The sequence below is a fragment of the Pempheris klunzingeri genome, chromosome 14 (genome assembly GCF_042242105.1).
Source record: "Pempheris klunzingeri isolate RE-2024b chromosome 14, fPemKlu1.hap1, whole genome shotgun sequence".
NCBI classification, from domain to species: domain Eukaryota; kingdom Metazoa; phylum Chordata; class Actinopteri; order Acropomatiformes; family Pempheridae; genus Pempheris; species Pempheris klunzingeri.
In genome coordinates, this window is record NC_092025.1 from 20,928,366 (window position 1) to 20,945,130 (window position 16,765).

Here is a 16,765-nt window from a genome sequence, read left to right on the forward strand (position 1 = left end):
CTGAGCCTCTGGTACCACCATTTATGCCTTTTATGCCTTTTATTTTACTTGTTATCATTGATGTGCGCACGCTAATTGTGTTCGGCACTTTGGTCAACTCTGGTTGTTTTTAAATGTGCTTTATAAATACACTTGATTTGACTTGATTCTTTGCTTTCATAGAGACAGAGCCGATAAAAGAGCTGCAGAAAGTTTGTCCTCGAGGTGAAGGTCCAGACAGGACGACACAGCACAGCCCACGGCAGCTATCCACCTGCCAAAGCACACACACACTACACAGTGACATTGCTGTCATCGTACCCACTCATAAGCTCTCACACATAAAAAAAAAAACACTGAACAATCAAACACAGAGATAAGAGTGATGTTATTTCTCCCTCTCACAGTCCCAGGCAGTGTCGTGGTGACTCAGAGGTCCACAGAGGACAAACACTATCCTCCGTCCCTCCATCCCTTGTTCACACAGAGAAAGAGAGAGATGATCTGTGTGTTTCATCTGCCTCAGCATCTGTAGGTTCAGTTTTGAAAAGAACTGAGGCACATGAGTCTTCTTGTTGACAGGGATAGAGAGAGGGAGTAACAACAAAAAGTGTCCAAAAATACAGATTTATCTTTCAGTCAGCTCTCTGAAAAGGCAGAAATAAAAGGAAGGGTGTGGACAGATGTAAAAAAAAAAAAAAAGAGAATTTGAAAAGAAAAAAACTCTCAAATGTAGCTGGTGACAGGAAAAAATAGAAAGTGAGAGGCGAGAGAGGGAGAATGGAGGAGGACAGGAAATGAGGAGCGACGAAGAAGAGCTGGAGGATCATGGAGGAAGTGCAAGCATAAAAAAAGCTGCTACATAAACCAATAGATGCTCTATTGAGAGTGAGATACCCTACTCAAAAAAAATCAAAGTATGCATGATGAGCATGATAAGTAACATACTTTTGTTTGTGCTGTGCAAGATAGTGAACAGTAGCAGTCATTTGTCAGTTCTTCTTCTACTGTTCTTCTCATCAGACAACAGAAACAGCAGAGGTGATCAACCCTAAATACTGTTACAGTCAAAGTGCACTTTGGACAAAGGTTAACTGGTTTAAAAAGCCATTACGTTGAGTCCAGAGGTCAGATGACAGGCCCCGTCACAGGGAACACAGCCTGAACTACATTGACTTCCAATCTGAATCCAGTCGTAGTTCAGACTGGCAGCAGCAGCTTTGGGTCTGATGGCTTTTTATTCGATAAAAACAACAGACAAAGTGGTGTTACTGTAAGTCCCATAGAGTCCAAACTGCCACCAGTGTTTGGAAACAGGACGAGGTTATCTTCAGTCCTGCTTCTGTCTCGTGTTATCATGAGCAGTCAGTCACTGAATACCTTTTTCTAGTGAAAACAGTAGAAGCAAGAGAAAACAGTTAAGTCTGATTGTGATGTTAGTTGGGGGGTCTGCTGACATTAGCCTGCCAGCTCTCTAAGCTAAAAGTAAACCACTTACTGTAAAATGTTTTAGCATTCATAACCAGCATCTTTATGTTGACTGTGTTCTTCTCCTTAAAGCAGATCTAACCAAGCATCTTATACTTAGATTTAAAGTCTAGTTGGTCTTGTTTTTAGCACAAATGGATCATCTAGTGCTTTCTAAGGAAGTCCTTAACACAAGTACTGTAAACGTCACCTGCCTTGTCATACTAAACACCTTTGTCTTGAAGTTATTTTTAACCAGATACGAGGGACGTGCCAATAAAACAGCCAGACTACTGTCATCTCAACTAGTTTACTTGAAAAGTGCTTCTTATTGCCAGATTGACTCAGACACTGACAAAAGCAGTAATTTTACCTGGCAGAACACTAGTCTGGTTAAATTCCTCTGTGATATTGTGTGATTCTGTGTCTCAAAGGCTTCATTCGGATCCTAAGTGATGTGTTCAAAACACCAAAGTCACAACAACTAGACCAGCAACTCCCTTAATCTGTGTGGTAAAATTACTAATTTTGTCAATGGAGTCTGGTAGCTTTGAAGAAAGCACTATAACGTATACTTAGGGTAGGCTCAAACTGATGTTCATTTCTTTTAGGTTGGCCTTTTTTATGTGGCCAATTCTCTGTGGCGTTCTCTGCTGCTCCCGTCCACAGCAGTACCATGTTTAGACTTTTGTCTGTCGACGAAAACTGAAAAAGATCAACAGCCAAGAATTTAAACACAAACACAGACACACACACAAGCGCGGTTTCCTTTTTCCTGTTCGTTTCAGTCGTTTATTCACGATGGCCTTGAAAGAGAGCTTCTATTACAATAGTCTTGCAATACAGCTCACTCTAGGCAGACACACACACACACACACAAAGAGTGTCACACACTTCAGAATCACTTAAACTACTCAGAAAAACACTTGTAATCACAGCTTTCCTTCACCTCGCAAAGTCATCCATCAATTTTCTCTTTTCTCGCTGTGGACTGTCGGGATGAATCACATATCGTCCTTTCAAGAAGGTTCTACAATATGTGATTGACACTGGTCTCTGCTTCTGATTTCCAGACTGAAAAAAAACACAGAACGCCGGCCTAAGAAAATCAGTTCCTGAGCAGCTTGGAGGTGTGAAACGGCTGCAGAATCACACCTGACTTGATTATCCACAACACCTCTTCTTCATAAATGCTGACGAGGTTTGGGAGTTTGAACAGGCAACAGGTCAGATAATTATCTAAGACAGAAATCTCAACACTAGAGCTGAGCTTGGGAGATTTCATTCCGATGTTAAAGTATATTCATTTTTCTGTCTAACTAGCGTAAAGTTTGACTGCAGTCTGTAAGTGTGTACATGTGTGAGTCCTGGACGCCATTTGGCAGATGTCATGATTAACTTGAGCAGCGCGTTCGTCTAATTCAGACTGCAGTGCAGTGATTTATTTTTTCACTTAGCGTGCTGAAGCAAAGAAAAGTGGCGTTTCCAGCTCTGATCTGACTGCAGTAATCAGGATCAGTACAACAAGCACACATGTACAGACCCTGCAGTGGAAAGTATGCTCAGTATATTTATTCAAAGGCTTGTACTTCACTCCAGGAATTCCATTTTAATTCTATTCTATGTTACTTTATACTTTATTTGATCAATTTAATCACTATTTACAGATTGAGAGTGATAATATAAAATATTATCCACCCATCCATTGTCTATACCACTTATCCTGAAGGGTCCAGCAGCCAGGTCTTTGTACATCACAAATAGTCTCAGAAAAAAAATGTTGATGCATTTTTTTATACATAATTGAAATAGTTCACACAGTGAACATTGACTGCAAGTTGAACCACACATTGGACACACTGGAGGTGTCATGTGAGCCTTCATTTAGGCCTTGAGTAACTCTAACCTTCGTTCAGGATGTCTGTTACTTCTAGTAATAATCCAGGACTACTGAGTGCATCTAAGAAACCAATCTGACTGAGTAACCTTCACATTATCGCAGAAAATGTTTGCAAGCGCTTCCTCCTTAATCGCACATGAAGTCTAGTTTAGGGCTAAATGTGTTTTATTAGACTGTATTAGATACCTTCTGTATGTTCAAAGCTTTGAAGAGCATCAACAAGTTCCTGCAGAATGAAATAAGGAATCACTTCTACATGATTTCTTAAAGTATAAAGTGGCGAGTTCTGTAACTCTGGTTGTAATTTAAAATGTGCTCGAAGTGTGAAAGTAAAGCTAAAAATAAGAGCTGACTGACTTTTCTGGCCAATTTAATCTCCCTGCTCGTCTTCTTTCCCTCCTGCTAGGAAACTGTGAGGGCAGAGAGCAAATGATTCACAGAGAGGCAGAAAAAAAAAGAATCAAGAAAGCTTCGAGGTTACAAACTGAAGGCTCCCTCTTGTACCAACAGCACTCACTCGCTCAACTCAAAACCTTCGGCATGACAGCCTGACACTCGGCCTGACAGAGTTTCAATGCACTTCACTGACTCAAGGTTTTTATTAAGTGGACCTAGCACTGTTCATTTGGCAAAATGGTTTTTGGATTAACTGGCTATTAAAGATTTTCCTGGTTGAGCAACATACACCTCAATCGACTCCTGAGTTACTGATGTACCTTCATCACCTCAAACATTATCATCTGTTTTTATCTATGTTGGCTACCACTGAAACATCCACATCTCCTGTCACAGGCAGCAGCTCTCCTAATGATTAATCAATTAGTCCAGTGGTTTTTATGACAGATTATCCTTTGAAGTCATTTATCAAAGTAAAAAAGGCCCAAACAGACACCAACTCCAGTGTGACGATATGCTACATACTCTAGTAAACTGATGCCATTTTGGGCTCTGGGTGACTAAAATGGGCAAATTTTTTGACTTCTACATTAGTGAGTTAAAAGAATGATCAATAGATGAATCACTAGTAAAACTAATCATCTGTAATATGGCCTGAAACAAAGCAATTCACCTGAAAAAATGTACGGAAGAAGAAAACTGCTAGTTTGCAAACATGGAAATAAACAGTGTTTTCAGATGTGCAGTTTTCCAAACGCTTAATGACAGAGAAACGTATTCAACGTGTCTGTTAGGTCTCATAAACACACACACATGTTCATTTTGGTGGGAAACGCTGAATGTAAACACAACTTGTTCACGAGAAAACTCCACAAAATCCATCTACCTTTGCTTTAAGGAGAACAGCACGTTGCTCCTGCTACTGCCGATAAAACCAGACGTTCAATCATCAGCCGCATGATATCAAATCCATAACTTCATGGTAAAGCAGTGCAATACTCCCCTCATCCTAATACACCTGTTTATGTCGAGCTGAAATGTATCATATTGACTTATCCAAAATCTTTTTGAGACAATGAAATTACCCCCATTAAACTTAATACATTTTTCCATTACATTCGATATCTGTCTCCTTATTAAGGTGATAACAAGACTACAGCCACATTAGCACAGGGTTCCCACTCTGCGTCAGCTGTAAAGTTCCCTGACTTTTCCATCACTTTCCATGTCTGTTTATTCTCGTCCTTGTAACCAAAGCTCCTGACATGTTTGTCGAAGTTGCCTCAGTTTTCATCAATTCGACAACCAGAAGATAGCTAACGTTAGAGAGGAGGAGAAACTGGCACTAAAATGTAATGTAACCGTGACCGATCAGAACACATGTTTAAACCGGAAACAGCCGCAAGAAGGAAATTCTCTGGTTTTGCCCCAGTAATTTATTTAATTCCCTGACTTTCCGTTTCAGGAAGAGACTTTTCTTCATCCTATCACCTGTGTGAATGAGCTAAATGCTACCAGCAGCATGCTAACAAGCAACTTTCATGACAATCCATCCAAAAGGAGGATAGATGGTGGATTCTGAAGCTGTACATATTGTAGGTCTGGTGGAAAAAGAGAACACTGAACACCATCAATCCAATGAGAGCAGAGGTAAAGTCAAATATATCAAAAGACAGTTTGGAGTCAGCGAGAAGAGTAGGTCAGCAGGGAGGTACCAGGGGGGAGAAAAACACTGATACTGACCTTCAGTTTCACCAGCACAGAGCTCATCCAATTCAGTAAATCTCATCTGTATCTCCTTGGAGGAGCAGCCCTTTGAAAAACATCCAAATATTCACCACTGACATCAGAGCCAAGATTAATCTGAGTGGAGACCCTCCCCGGTTACGTCCAGATGTCAGCCTCATACGAGAAACACTCAGAATAGTTTCAAAAATGAAAAATGAACAAGCTCTGGAGGAAAATTAATTTTTCAGCTCAGTCTGCTGCAGGAGCCACCAGCTCCCTGCTGTATTGTACTGAGCGCCGGTTTGAACAATAAAAACAGAAAACCTCCATTATTTGTAGCCTCGTAGCCTTGACAGTTATATTTTAAAGAGTGAAAAAGGGTCCTGGATTTGTTAAATGGACAAAACAGAATTCTTTATCAACAAAACTCTGAAAGTAAAACTCTGGTATTTTTAAACCTGAGCCCTACTTGTACATATTTTTGGGGTTTGAAATGACTAGCAGGTACAAAACCTTTTGGAATTGGTCCAGTAGATCATATCAACCAGCAACAGCAAAATGGGCCGCAATGGCAGCAATGTAATCCTTTGGGGCGCCTGATCAAAGTACGTCCACTTAAAGTTCTTGTTTTAGCCACCGACAGGCTCAGATTGTTATTCTAAGTGTCTGACAGCATTATGGAAAAGATCCCTACAGAGAGAGAGGATCTCACAAGTCTCTCTTCAAAGCCACCAGACTCCATTGACAAAAACAGTAATTTCACCTCACCAAAAGTGGGAGTTGTTGGTCTACCACTGCCTCCGTCAGTCAGTTTGTGTTATTGTCTGATTTTGGTTTGTTTATAGGGCTAGTCCCAATCCAAACTGACCCTTATACACACAAAGTCCTGTGAAGTAAAGTTACTATTTTTGTCGCTGATGTATGGTGGATTTGAACCAAGCTGATTCTGGTTAAACAAAAAGGATCTTACAGGTCGCTAAGGATCATTTCCATAATGTTGTCAGAAACTTCCTCCCACTGGTATCCAGCCATGCAGATAGTTTTGGTCTTACTTATATTGAAAAACTGCACACAGCAATGCCTCTTTCTAATTTACAGCTCAGCGTGGCGTCTGGTTTCACTGTGGAATGTTAAAAATGCCCAAAAAGCTGTTTTCTCAGTGTGAGCACTGTAACTTTTCCCTCCAAGTATCTGCTCAGGAAAATGTCAGAATGTGTCTTGAAGTGTCAGAGTATCCCTGAATAAGGCCTGAGGCACGTCTGGTTTTGATTTGCTGGTTTCGTCGGCTGGACTGCATCGGTAACATCACCCTCCTCATTCCTTATCCTGACCTTGGCCTGACACACCGCCGCAATCTCACATTTCTCTGAGACATTTACTGAAGGTTACGACCCCATTATGGAGGCACGGCAAGTCACCAGGCAGAGCAAAAGAGGGAGAGGAGGTGAGGGAGAAATAGAGGTGGAAGAAGGATTTATATTCTTAAGTAATAATACTAATACCACACTGTAAAAATACTCCAGTGCAGGTAAAAATCCTATATCCATAACCTTAGTATCTAAGTATTCAAGCAACATTTATTCAAAGTAAGTTTAAAGTGCTCATGTTGCAATATAATGTTCCCTGTCAGTGCTTCTGGATTAATGTTGGATTAAAGTTGAGCCAGTTTAACTACTGTTGAGTAGTTCAATCTACAGCAAAGCATGATGGTCTGAAGATCACAATATGTTCGTCTCTGTCCTGTGAGAAACACAAATCACAAGTCTTAAAACCGTTGATGAGCTCAGAAAAACAGCCTGCGTTGAGCTTTGGGACGGTTGTTGTGTTGCACATCACACTCTTTATGGCGATATTTGTCCACATTTGGACGCCGTTTTGTATTCTTCTGCACAATACGGATGCAGGCAGGAAATCTGTGAGAAGGCAACACTGAACAGGAGGACGACTCCGACCAGCTGAGACAGAACGAGGAGCCTGGGATTTATATTATGTTAAATACTTTTGCACAAAATCATCATTCACAACAAGTGGCCCTAAACCAGCCTTTAATGTGTCTTTGCTCATGTAAGTGAAGAAGCTATAAATGTGCGGGGGAGAATTGTCCAGGGAGAAGATGTCCAGCTGTTTCCCAAAGCAGACATGATGAAGGTAAAAGCCTGTTTTGCATGTTGTACCACTGACCCTGTTCTATAATAATCTGAGAGAGTGCAGAGAGAGCCGTCAGCCCACCAGGAGAAAGACAACGTGCCCGCTTAACTGCACTCAAGACAGTTTAATTTAAACTAGAATAGCCGCAGAGGAAACAGAGCAGAGACTGAATGACAAAGTAAGAATCAGGTTGTAAGATTTTGGCCTCAATCTGGACAAGAGGTCAAAGGTCAAACCGGAACACATCTGATTGCTTTGAGGAGACTTCCTGTCTCCTTCCTGTCTCTTCTGCTGATGGAGAATCTGTCCCCAGAAATATGAAGCTGATTGGAGAAAGTCTCCATCTGTGTGTGTTTTCACCCAGACGATCCATTAAAACTACGGTTCGTCTCCCGCCGGCACCAACACGTCTACAAGAGGCAACATAATCAATGAAGGGGGTTGATGCTTCCGCAGGGCGAGACGCTCACACTTTAAAGGGGTTCACTGTTTGTCCGGTCAGAGAGACTTAACTACATCACATTTACACACTGAACATATGAGTCAGCGGTTAAAGAGCACAGACGGTTTTATCCTGCAAAGGGTGACTTGACAAAAAAAAAAAAAAAAGGTATGTTTTCAATGTATGTATTAATTTATTAAGTTATTTATTTACTTAAATTTGTGAGTGTACAAACACACAACAAGCTCAAGTCACCTGTAGCTGATAAAGTCGTGAGCGGCTTCGGGTCATTATTTTCTACTAGTGCTGCAACAATTAGCCGATTAATTGACTGAAGGCAGTCCTGACTCTCAAAAGTAAGAACTGGATGAGTCTCTGTCGTTTAAAATAGCAATCAATGAATAAGGTTGTGGTTTTTGGGTTGTAGGTTGAATAAAATACATTATGTGAATACAACACTTTAGGCTGTGTTAACTTATAAACACACATATTTCAATAATATTTCATTGGCTGGTTAATGATTATTTTTCTTTTCAATGAATCTGGTAATTATTTTCTCAATCAATTCCTCACAGTTCTATTTTATACCAGTTTTAGTGTATAAAGGGGGATTCCACCAAATTGACTTTTAGTCCCTGACAGGGTCAAATACTCGATACTTCACTTCCCATTTTAAAACTCTTTCATTCAAACTCCATTCCCCTCAGTCAACAGCTTTCTGGTATATTTTTTCAACCCTGTGGCCCAACCTGAGACGACCCTGATGATGTCACAGTGACGTCATCGGGGTTGTTTTGACAAAGACAAAGATCGTCGTTGGGGTCGTCCTCACACCAAATGATGAACGCTGGCGTTTTAGTACAAATGATGTTAAATGGCCTCAGTCAAGCCTCACTGTAAGTCACTCCTCACATACATGTGTTGACTGCATATTGTCCATGTTTGGTCAGTTATACAGATGTCTCAGTAAGGGAACAGCTTTATTGCTCCTCGTCATAGAGAATCCTAGTCTGTCCTGCTGCTCTGATTATGGTGGAGAAGAGCTCCGACTTAAATTATCACTCCAAAATCTCCCACATCTTAAGTTGGGATCTGGTGACTGTGACGGCCACAGCTTGTGATTCAGTCAGTTCAGCTCTCGTGTGGAAGCATCTGCATTCAGTACATTTCTCCACTCATTAATTCAGGTTTTTCCATTCATTTATTACCTGTCTAGATAAAACAAAAACCATGAGTACTTTGGCAGTCAGGCTGCCAAAGTACATGGCCGGTGGCTGTTTTTCTCAGCAGTGTTTTGTTTTTCCCTTGACCTCAACCAGCTCTTTAGAGCTACATTATGTGACCGACCTTAAATGCAGGCCTCAGTGTGAGCAGAAAGCTTTCCCAGGGGTAACTAAAGGAGCTCTGCTTAAAAAATGACAAGCTGGGTAAAAAAAAAATGAGCAGGGAGAAGCAGTGATGTTAGCAGTTCAAAAAAAAAAAAGAACAAATGCGTCAGACCTGAGGGCTTCAATTAATGCAACATGACTCAGAGTTCGCCGACCCTCCTGCTCGGCTCCTCTTACGACCAGGCTCTTTTTTTGTCAGTCTGGGTAGAGGTGACTCGTCAGGTAATGGCTTCTTCAAACAGCTGGAGGGGGTCAATGGGTCACATGACAGCAGCCGCACAGCACGCTCAACATTCCCCAATGTCTGCGGATTGTTTGATATTGGATAACCTTGATTTGCTGGCTGCCCTTTTCACAATGTCGCCCCCTTACAGTCTGACATTTGTCGTTCCAGAGCCGACGTTCTTTTCTTCTTCCTTCGGGCACTCGATGAAATAATGACAAAAGGCTGTAAAGGCAGTTCCATCCTATTGTATCTCCTGTATCTGCCCAGCCAACATTTTGGCACTGTAGTAACTTTACAATCAAAAACCAGACTTTTGTAACTGTCCATCACTTCTAAAAGATGGTTTACAATAATGTCCACTGTGCCATCCATTGTCTATACTGCTCGTCTTTCAGGGTTTCAGCTGACTTTGGGCGACAGGCGGGGTGAACCCTGGACTGGTCGCCAGCCAATCACAGGGCCGACACAAAGAGACATTCACACTCGCACACCTACGAGCCACCTTCCCATTATTGATAGCGAAATTCAACTTCTCCCGAGATTTGACATCCCTATGTAACCAAGTGTTGGTGTCCAAATGTCTCCTGCTGTCATGAGACACTGTTCACCACACAACATGAGATCATCAAGGTAAAAAGATTATTGCAAGAGATTTGCATGAGGGCAACACAAACAAACGTGGAGGAGAGTGGACGGGACACAGGATGGCTGACTGCAGCACACCACTTGGTCATAAGAGGCGTCACCTGGTTGTGTTTTCGTTGGGCAAGTTTTGTAGATATTACATTTAAACCAATAGGAAACCAATCTAAACACTTCAATAACCCTCCTATCAAATGATGTCTAAAAACAGGCACATTTGATGTTTCCTAATAGTCCTTCAGCAGCTTCATCCTTCTCTCAGGCTCAACACAAGAGGACACGACCAACTCATCCGTCATCTGGATCCATCCTGCTTGTTATCACTTCAGTTTCCAGCCTCCTCTCAACCGCTCGCTGCTACCGGCGTGTTGAGGGCGAGCCGGTCACGGCGGCCACGTGCACTCTGGCTGCGGGCGACAGGGAGAACCAGGCGGAGCTCAAAGTTTGAGAAACAAGCTGCACAGTGGCAGAATGAGTGAGCGAGGCAGAGATAAGGCCTGTTCACCGGGGGATGAGCGTTATGTGAGGATGTCATGTAATTAATGAATAAGCCTCTACAGCTTTGTGTTTCGTGAAGAAAAAAAAAAAAAACATGCTCCTGATTGACTCTGCTGCGGCACAGAGAGCAGGAGACAGAACTCAAACCTTTACAAGATAAAGAAGGAGCAGGAAATGAGGAAGAGACCGAAGAACATGAGGAAGATGGAGATTTGTTTGTACTTAGTTGGTAGCCTAGCAGAGGTTCACAGATTAGAGATTAGCTTTATTATTTTATTAGTCTGATGGTTATTTTCTTTATTTAATTAGTTGATTAGTCACTTGGTTTGTAAATCATCAGAAAAATAGTGCAAAATGTCCAAAGTGCTTGTTTTGTCCAACCAATAGTAAGAAATATTTCATTAATTATAAGGCAAAGTCCCCACATTTGAATATTTTCCCCATCAATCAATTAATCTTCTTTATTGTTTCCTCAATTAATCACTTGGTCTGTAAAATAGTGAAATATACCAATTACAAATTCCATTACAGAGTCTAAGTTAACTTATCCAAATGGTCTGAAAGTCCTAAACCCCAAAATATTCAATTCACTATCACATCAAGTGTTTTCATTCAAGATGATATTAGTTGAATTTTTGACATTTCTGCTTAAAAACTTGAATGAATCGATAATCAAACTATTGCTGCTTAATTTTCTATTGATCTATCGATTAATTGACCACCTATTGTGTTATCATGCAGTTTTGTTATACTATTCTGTTACTCTTATTCCATGTCTCTGGAGGAGTGGAGGTTATTTTGTTTCATGATATTGCCCACATCATTTTAAGGTGATTATGGATTAAAAATGAATTTAAAGTAATATTTCCTCTCTTCAAATAACGGCTCCCTTTCACAAGCCTGTGTGTTCAAGCCTGGTGCAACAATATCACAGCATCTTGCTCCTTTTAACATTATTATCTTATATCACAATCCAAATCATATCCATAATGTTGACGACTCTCATGGAGCGCAAAGTTTTGGTGAACCGGCGTGTGGAGACCAGAGATGCATCCATGGAAAAGAGACATTAAGGATTTAAATCACTCGTGCTGATTAACACGGCTAAAGAAGGCGGACATGTCGCTCCACTAGTAACATCACTAAATACACAGCAGGGTGCAGATTCTGGTGATTATAAACATCACAGTTCTGATAGTGAGTTAGTTAAAACCACCTCAACGCTGGTGGAGGGAAACAACGAGCGCAGAGTATCCTTCAATCGTCGATACAGGATTCATAAGATGATTCTTAATGTGCCCAAAAACTAGACCAGATAGATACATAGATATGAGTGTGTCATTATCAGGACAGAGGGGGTGGAGGGTGTTTGGGGGGTGTCCCGTGTTGTTTGGGGTCAGCGGTGTTTGGAAGTCTCTGCCTTTGTTCAAATCTCATCAAGTGTGAAAATCGGGGGCAGGCCTGAGGCCCTCGGCATCATCCCTCTGCTCCACCGGATCATCCGACAGAATAAGCAAACATTTGAACGCCATTACAGGAAACATTAACCTTTGGGTTGATTGTCAGCAGCTGTCACTCACATGAACAGGTCACAGTGAGTCATACAAACAGGGTTATGCTGCCAGACGCACACTAATTTACACTTGCACGGGTTGGAGAAGCCCAGAGAGACGTGAGAGTGGGAAAAAAACATCAATTCCTGATCCTGGATCAACAGTGACGTTGTTGCATCTCTGGAGAGCTCAGTGTCAGACTGTTATGATGCAAACGTGCTCAGGAACTGTGACAAAAACTAGTCCAGGACTTTCTATCTATATGTTTGTATGTTATAAATAGTTAATAGTTAAACAGTGTTAGAGAAGTGTTTCCAGAGGACTGGGTGTCAAACCTCATGAAAGGTGTCTGTAGCATCAGGAATCAAAGCTGTAAAACCACTGAGCTTAGTCTTCTTTTCTCATTAATTGATAGAGAAATACTTATGCTTATATTCCTTAATATGAAGTATCCAAACAAATAGGTTTCTTGTATCATTAAACTATAACTCTGACAAATGTAGGGGTGCTATTGGCCACTGTGACATTTAGAGGTTTGCAACTAATGATTATTTTCATAATCAATTAATCTGCCAGTGTTATTATTATTATTTATTATAACTGGGGCAGGACAGGAAAATGCAGCACTGAAAACCTCCACCTGAGATCGAAACTGTAACCAAACCAGAAATAAAATGTGGAACCAAAACCAAAATCTCCCCCAAAACCACAACAGCTACAAGCTGAAAGCAGAAGCACTTTGCCTGTATTCAAGGCAATCTGACCTCATTTAGACTAATGGCCGGCAACAGATGGCACGGGTTCACATTTCATAGTTAAGATGGTGACTAGAGTGTGTTTGGCTCCAAACAACTCAAAACAGGATCTGTAATCTGAGCTGAAATCACAGCGGATCCTCCACCGATTTTGAAATTAGTCGTCACTCATCAATCAGCTATTGTGGACAGACGGTAAATTTAACAACACTTAAATCAAATCCCCTCAATCTCTTTAAAGGAAATAAGAGTGACGGCAAAGTGAAAACAACGTGATGATGTTAAAAGAGAACATTCGAAGAATCTTCACAGCGAGTTTGAGCTCATTGTTTATCTGTCCGCCCACAACTTTACTGTTTTGGTTCGCTCTCACGGATCTCATAAGGTCAGTAGAACCTCTGAAAACCCGCTGTTCACTTCCTGCTCATCAGCAAGCAGCAGACAGTCAGTACTGCAGTGTTTCCACTGTAAGGTACGGCTCGCCTCGGCTCATTTTGGTACCAGGTACTGATCTGGATTCAGTTTTCCACGGCAGATAGGCGGGATTCTTAAGCTGATCGCCGTAATAAAACCACTTAAAACTGCCGTAGTATCATCTTCAGCATGACACCTTCCTGCCTTACAGTAACAAACTGTATCTATACTACTGAACTGACAACTCCACCGCTAGCTTTTCTAGCTCAACCACACACACCTTACACACTGCCCTACTACCCCTGTGGGGTCGATCGCTTCATACTTTTAATGGTATCTCTGTGACGGATGTGTGTAGCGAGGGTTAAATGGGCCACGCTGCTGTTATAAGAGAGCATATTAAAGGGATTGTGATCTTGATCTATCTGCACTTCGTCAAATCATCAACTGATCGCAATTTTTTTATCCACTCGTCCAACTGACTGTCGCTATTAAAAAAATGGCAGGTTTGTGCAGGATGTCCCATTTCTCCCAAGTGACAAATCTAGTGCCGATTCTCTCTGAACGATCGATCATCTGCTGTGTTTTCACTTCCTTTTAGTATCAGATGGAGGCAATATCAAAAAAAGTATCAGCTACAGACGACTACCTACAAATTTAGCCGATGGAAAACCAAAAAAAAACAACGTTTTCAAGCGAGCAGAGTCTATAGTGGAGCATTTAGTCGTTTAAGAGTCAGATATTTCCCACAGGAGTTGGTGGAGACCAAAATCAGAGCTAAAAGAGAGTGAATATCAGGCTTACATTGAACAGTTCACACAAGCACGACTCCAAATGAATTCTCGTGTTGTTCCATAACTGCTGGATGCGTAAATATGCAACTATTTTCTGACAGGTTCAACTTAAAGTGTTGTTTCTGCTGCCCCCAAGTGGCCAAAAAGAGAGTTATGGTGTTTTTTTTAAGGTGGAATAGTGTTTGCCAAATGTTTTCTGACTTTGGCATTAATGATTTTCTTTTGTTGCCACAGTAGTGACCGCTGGCTTATCATGATCAAGGTTACAGTTTAACTTTAAACCTACAGTGCTGCTCAAAGTCAAATATTACCTCTTTTGTCCTGGTTCATTAACCCCAAAAGTGAAACATCGAAACAGAAAAAATAAATGCCCCTACAACATTCCCATTCTGGATTCACACGCTGATGGGAAAGTCCGACATCGGGCACTTCCTGGTTGAGTGCTGAACACCTCTGCATTCATGTGCAGCTGAATCAGAAGCTGTGGGCACAAACTACTACTAAATGTAAATACTAACTTCTTCTGTTTGACTACAGACAAAGTAAACATGGAGATTGTGTTTTTGTACACTGCTAATTTCTCACAAACCGCTTAAATTCCACTGAAATAGCTGGATTTCCATATTTGGAGACTTGAAAAGCAGTTTCCTTTTCCAACTATGGCTGGAATCAAACATAAAATTCCAGCAGTGGTTATTCACTTCTCATACTTCGCCTTTTTAACAATCCTTCTTGAGGAACTATGATAGTATCTGCTGTGAGCACAGTCATTTCACTTTCATATCCTGTATTTTCAGCAGGCTTTTCATTACCAGGTCATGCACATTTCCAAGTGAGGAGAGGCCACAAAGGGTGATGATGGAAGCCCACCTCCCCTCCTTCCCCTCCCAGCCTCCCACCCCCCTCCGGCCTCGCCCCTCTCCTCTCCGCCCTCTTTTGGGGATGCAGGGGCTCATCAGTATCTCTGGACCAGGCCCGTGTACCTCTGTCTCACACACTCACACACACACCGCTGCATCGCATTATATAAAAGCATGAAATTGCTTCCAGCTGGCTGCGAGTAAACCTGGTCCCGACTGAGCGCAGAGAGGAGAAACTGAGGGGAAACAAAGCGCTCTGCTTGCACAATTATTTGTCCAGTGCGCACAGTGTTGCACAGCAGCGCACGTTGCCCGGACTCTGCAGTGCAGTTCAGTTCAGTCCAGACCCGAAACCCTGCTGCTCTCTGTTTTACAAGCCAAAGCCCCAAACTCTCACTGCTTCAGCTCAAAGCGTCCCTCAGCTCAAGGCGCTTTTTTTAAAAAAAATTATTATTATTATTATTTAAGAAAAGCTGAGATAGCGACCAACTCGTCTGTCCTGTCAGTGGAGGACTTCACAGCCCGGCCTCTGTGTCTGTACTTTCCACCAGTGAGGATGATGATGATGGTGGTGGTGATGATGATGTGGATGTGATGGTGCACCCCTGTGACCTGCCCTGCGCATCCTCAGCGTGCACCAACCCGGACAACAAGAACCCCCCAGGGGGAAGCCAAGAGAGGAGCACACCAGAGGAGAGGGGAGATGGAGAGAGGTGGTGACGGAGGGGGGGGGGGGGGGGAGACCAGGGGACGGTCGGCCGGCCGCAGGACTCACCAGTCGGTGTCCGAGGTGTCGTCAATGACGTCCTGGTAGGCGGTCAGCAGGGCCAGTCTGTTCTTGCCGAGATTCACAGCCATGTTTCTGTCCCTGCAAGCATCCAGACCGCTGCTGATGGAAAGAGACACGGAGTGAGACTACGGGGAGGACGGAGAGCAGCAGCAGGAGGAGGAGGAAGAGGAGGAGGAAGAGGAGGAGGAGGAGGCTCTGACTGGTGGAGACAAAGAGACGAGCACGGTGTCCGAGAGGTCCTAGTGCCGGAATGTTGGGTCCTAGTGTCTGGGAGTGAACTTCTGCTATAAAATGTTTTATTAAATATCAGCTGCTGTCAAAGCAGAGAGACAAATTAACACTGGTGGAAGTAAATAAGTACATTTATTCACGTGCTGTATCTAAATATAGTTAGAAGGTGGCCTACATGAGTATTTCCATGTTTTCTACTTCATACTTTACATTTCAGAGCTAAATATTGTGCTTTTTCATCCTACAACATTTATTTGATACCTGTAGTTACTTTGCAGATTCAGATTAATGATGTAAAATATGATGTGTTATTATAGATTAAGATGAGACATTATCAAAGACATACTGAAATTCACAAGGCTCCACCTTTTAACAGCTGCAACATTAAAACTCCCATATTCAGCAAAATAAACTTCTGAGTGTCTTTTAATGATAAATGTCCTCAATGTCCCTACAGACTTCAGCCAAACTGACTAAAAACCATCCTCTTTTTTTTTCTGCTCCATCGTTTGATGAATGTGTGAAAACATGCTGTTTAGATTTGGCTCCCCTTA

The 16,765-nt window shown here is 42.0% G+C and overlaps 1 protein-coding gene across 3 annotated transcripts in view; it reads right to left on the reverse strand.

The window, feature by feature from the left end:
* dbn1 (drebrin 1) overlaps positions 1 to 16,105 on the reverse strand; it is a 105,451-nt gene extending 89,346 nt beyond the window's left edge. For all 3 annotated transcript variants that reach the window (XM_070844132.1, XM_070844133.1, XM_070844131.1), the window contains exon 1: positions 15,966 to 16,105. In XM_070844132.1, coding sequence (XP_070700233.1) covers positions 15,966 to 16,048 — 83 coding nt within the window. In that variant the 5' untranslated portion in view covers positions 16,049 to 16,105. The remainder of the gene's footprint in view (positions 1 to 15,965) is intronic.
* Between the last annotated feature and the right edge of the window lie 660 nt (positions 16,106 to 16,765).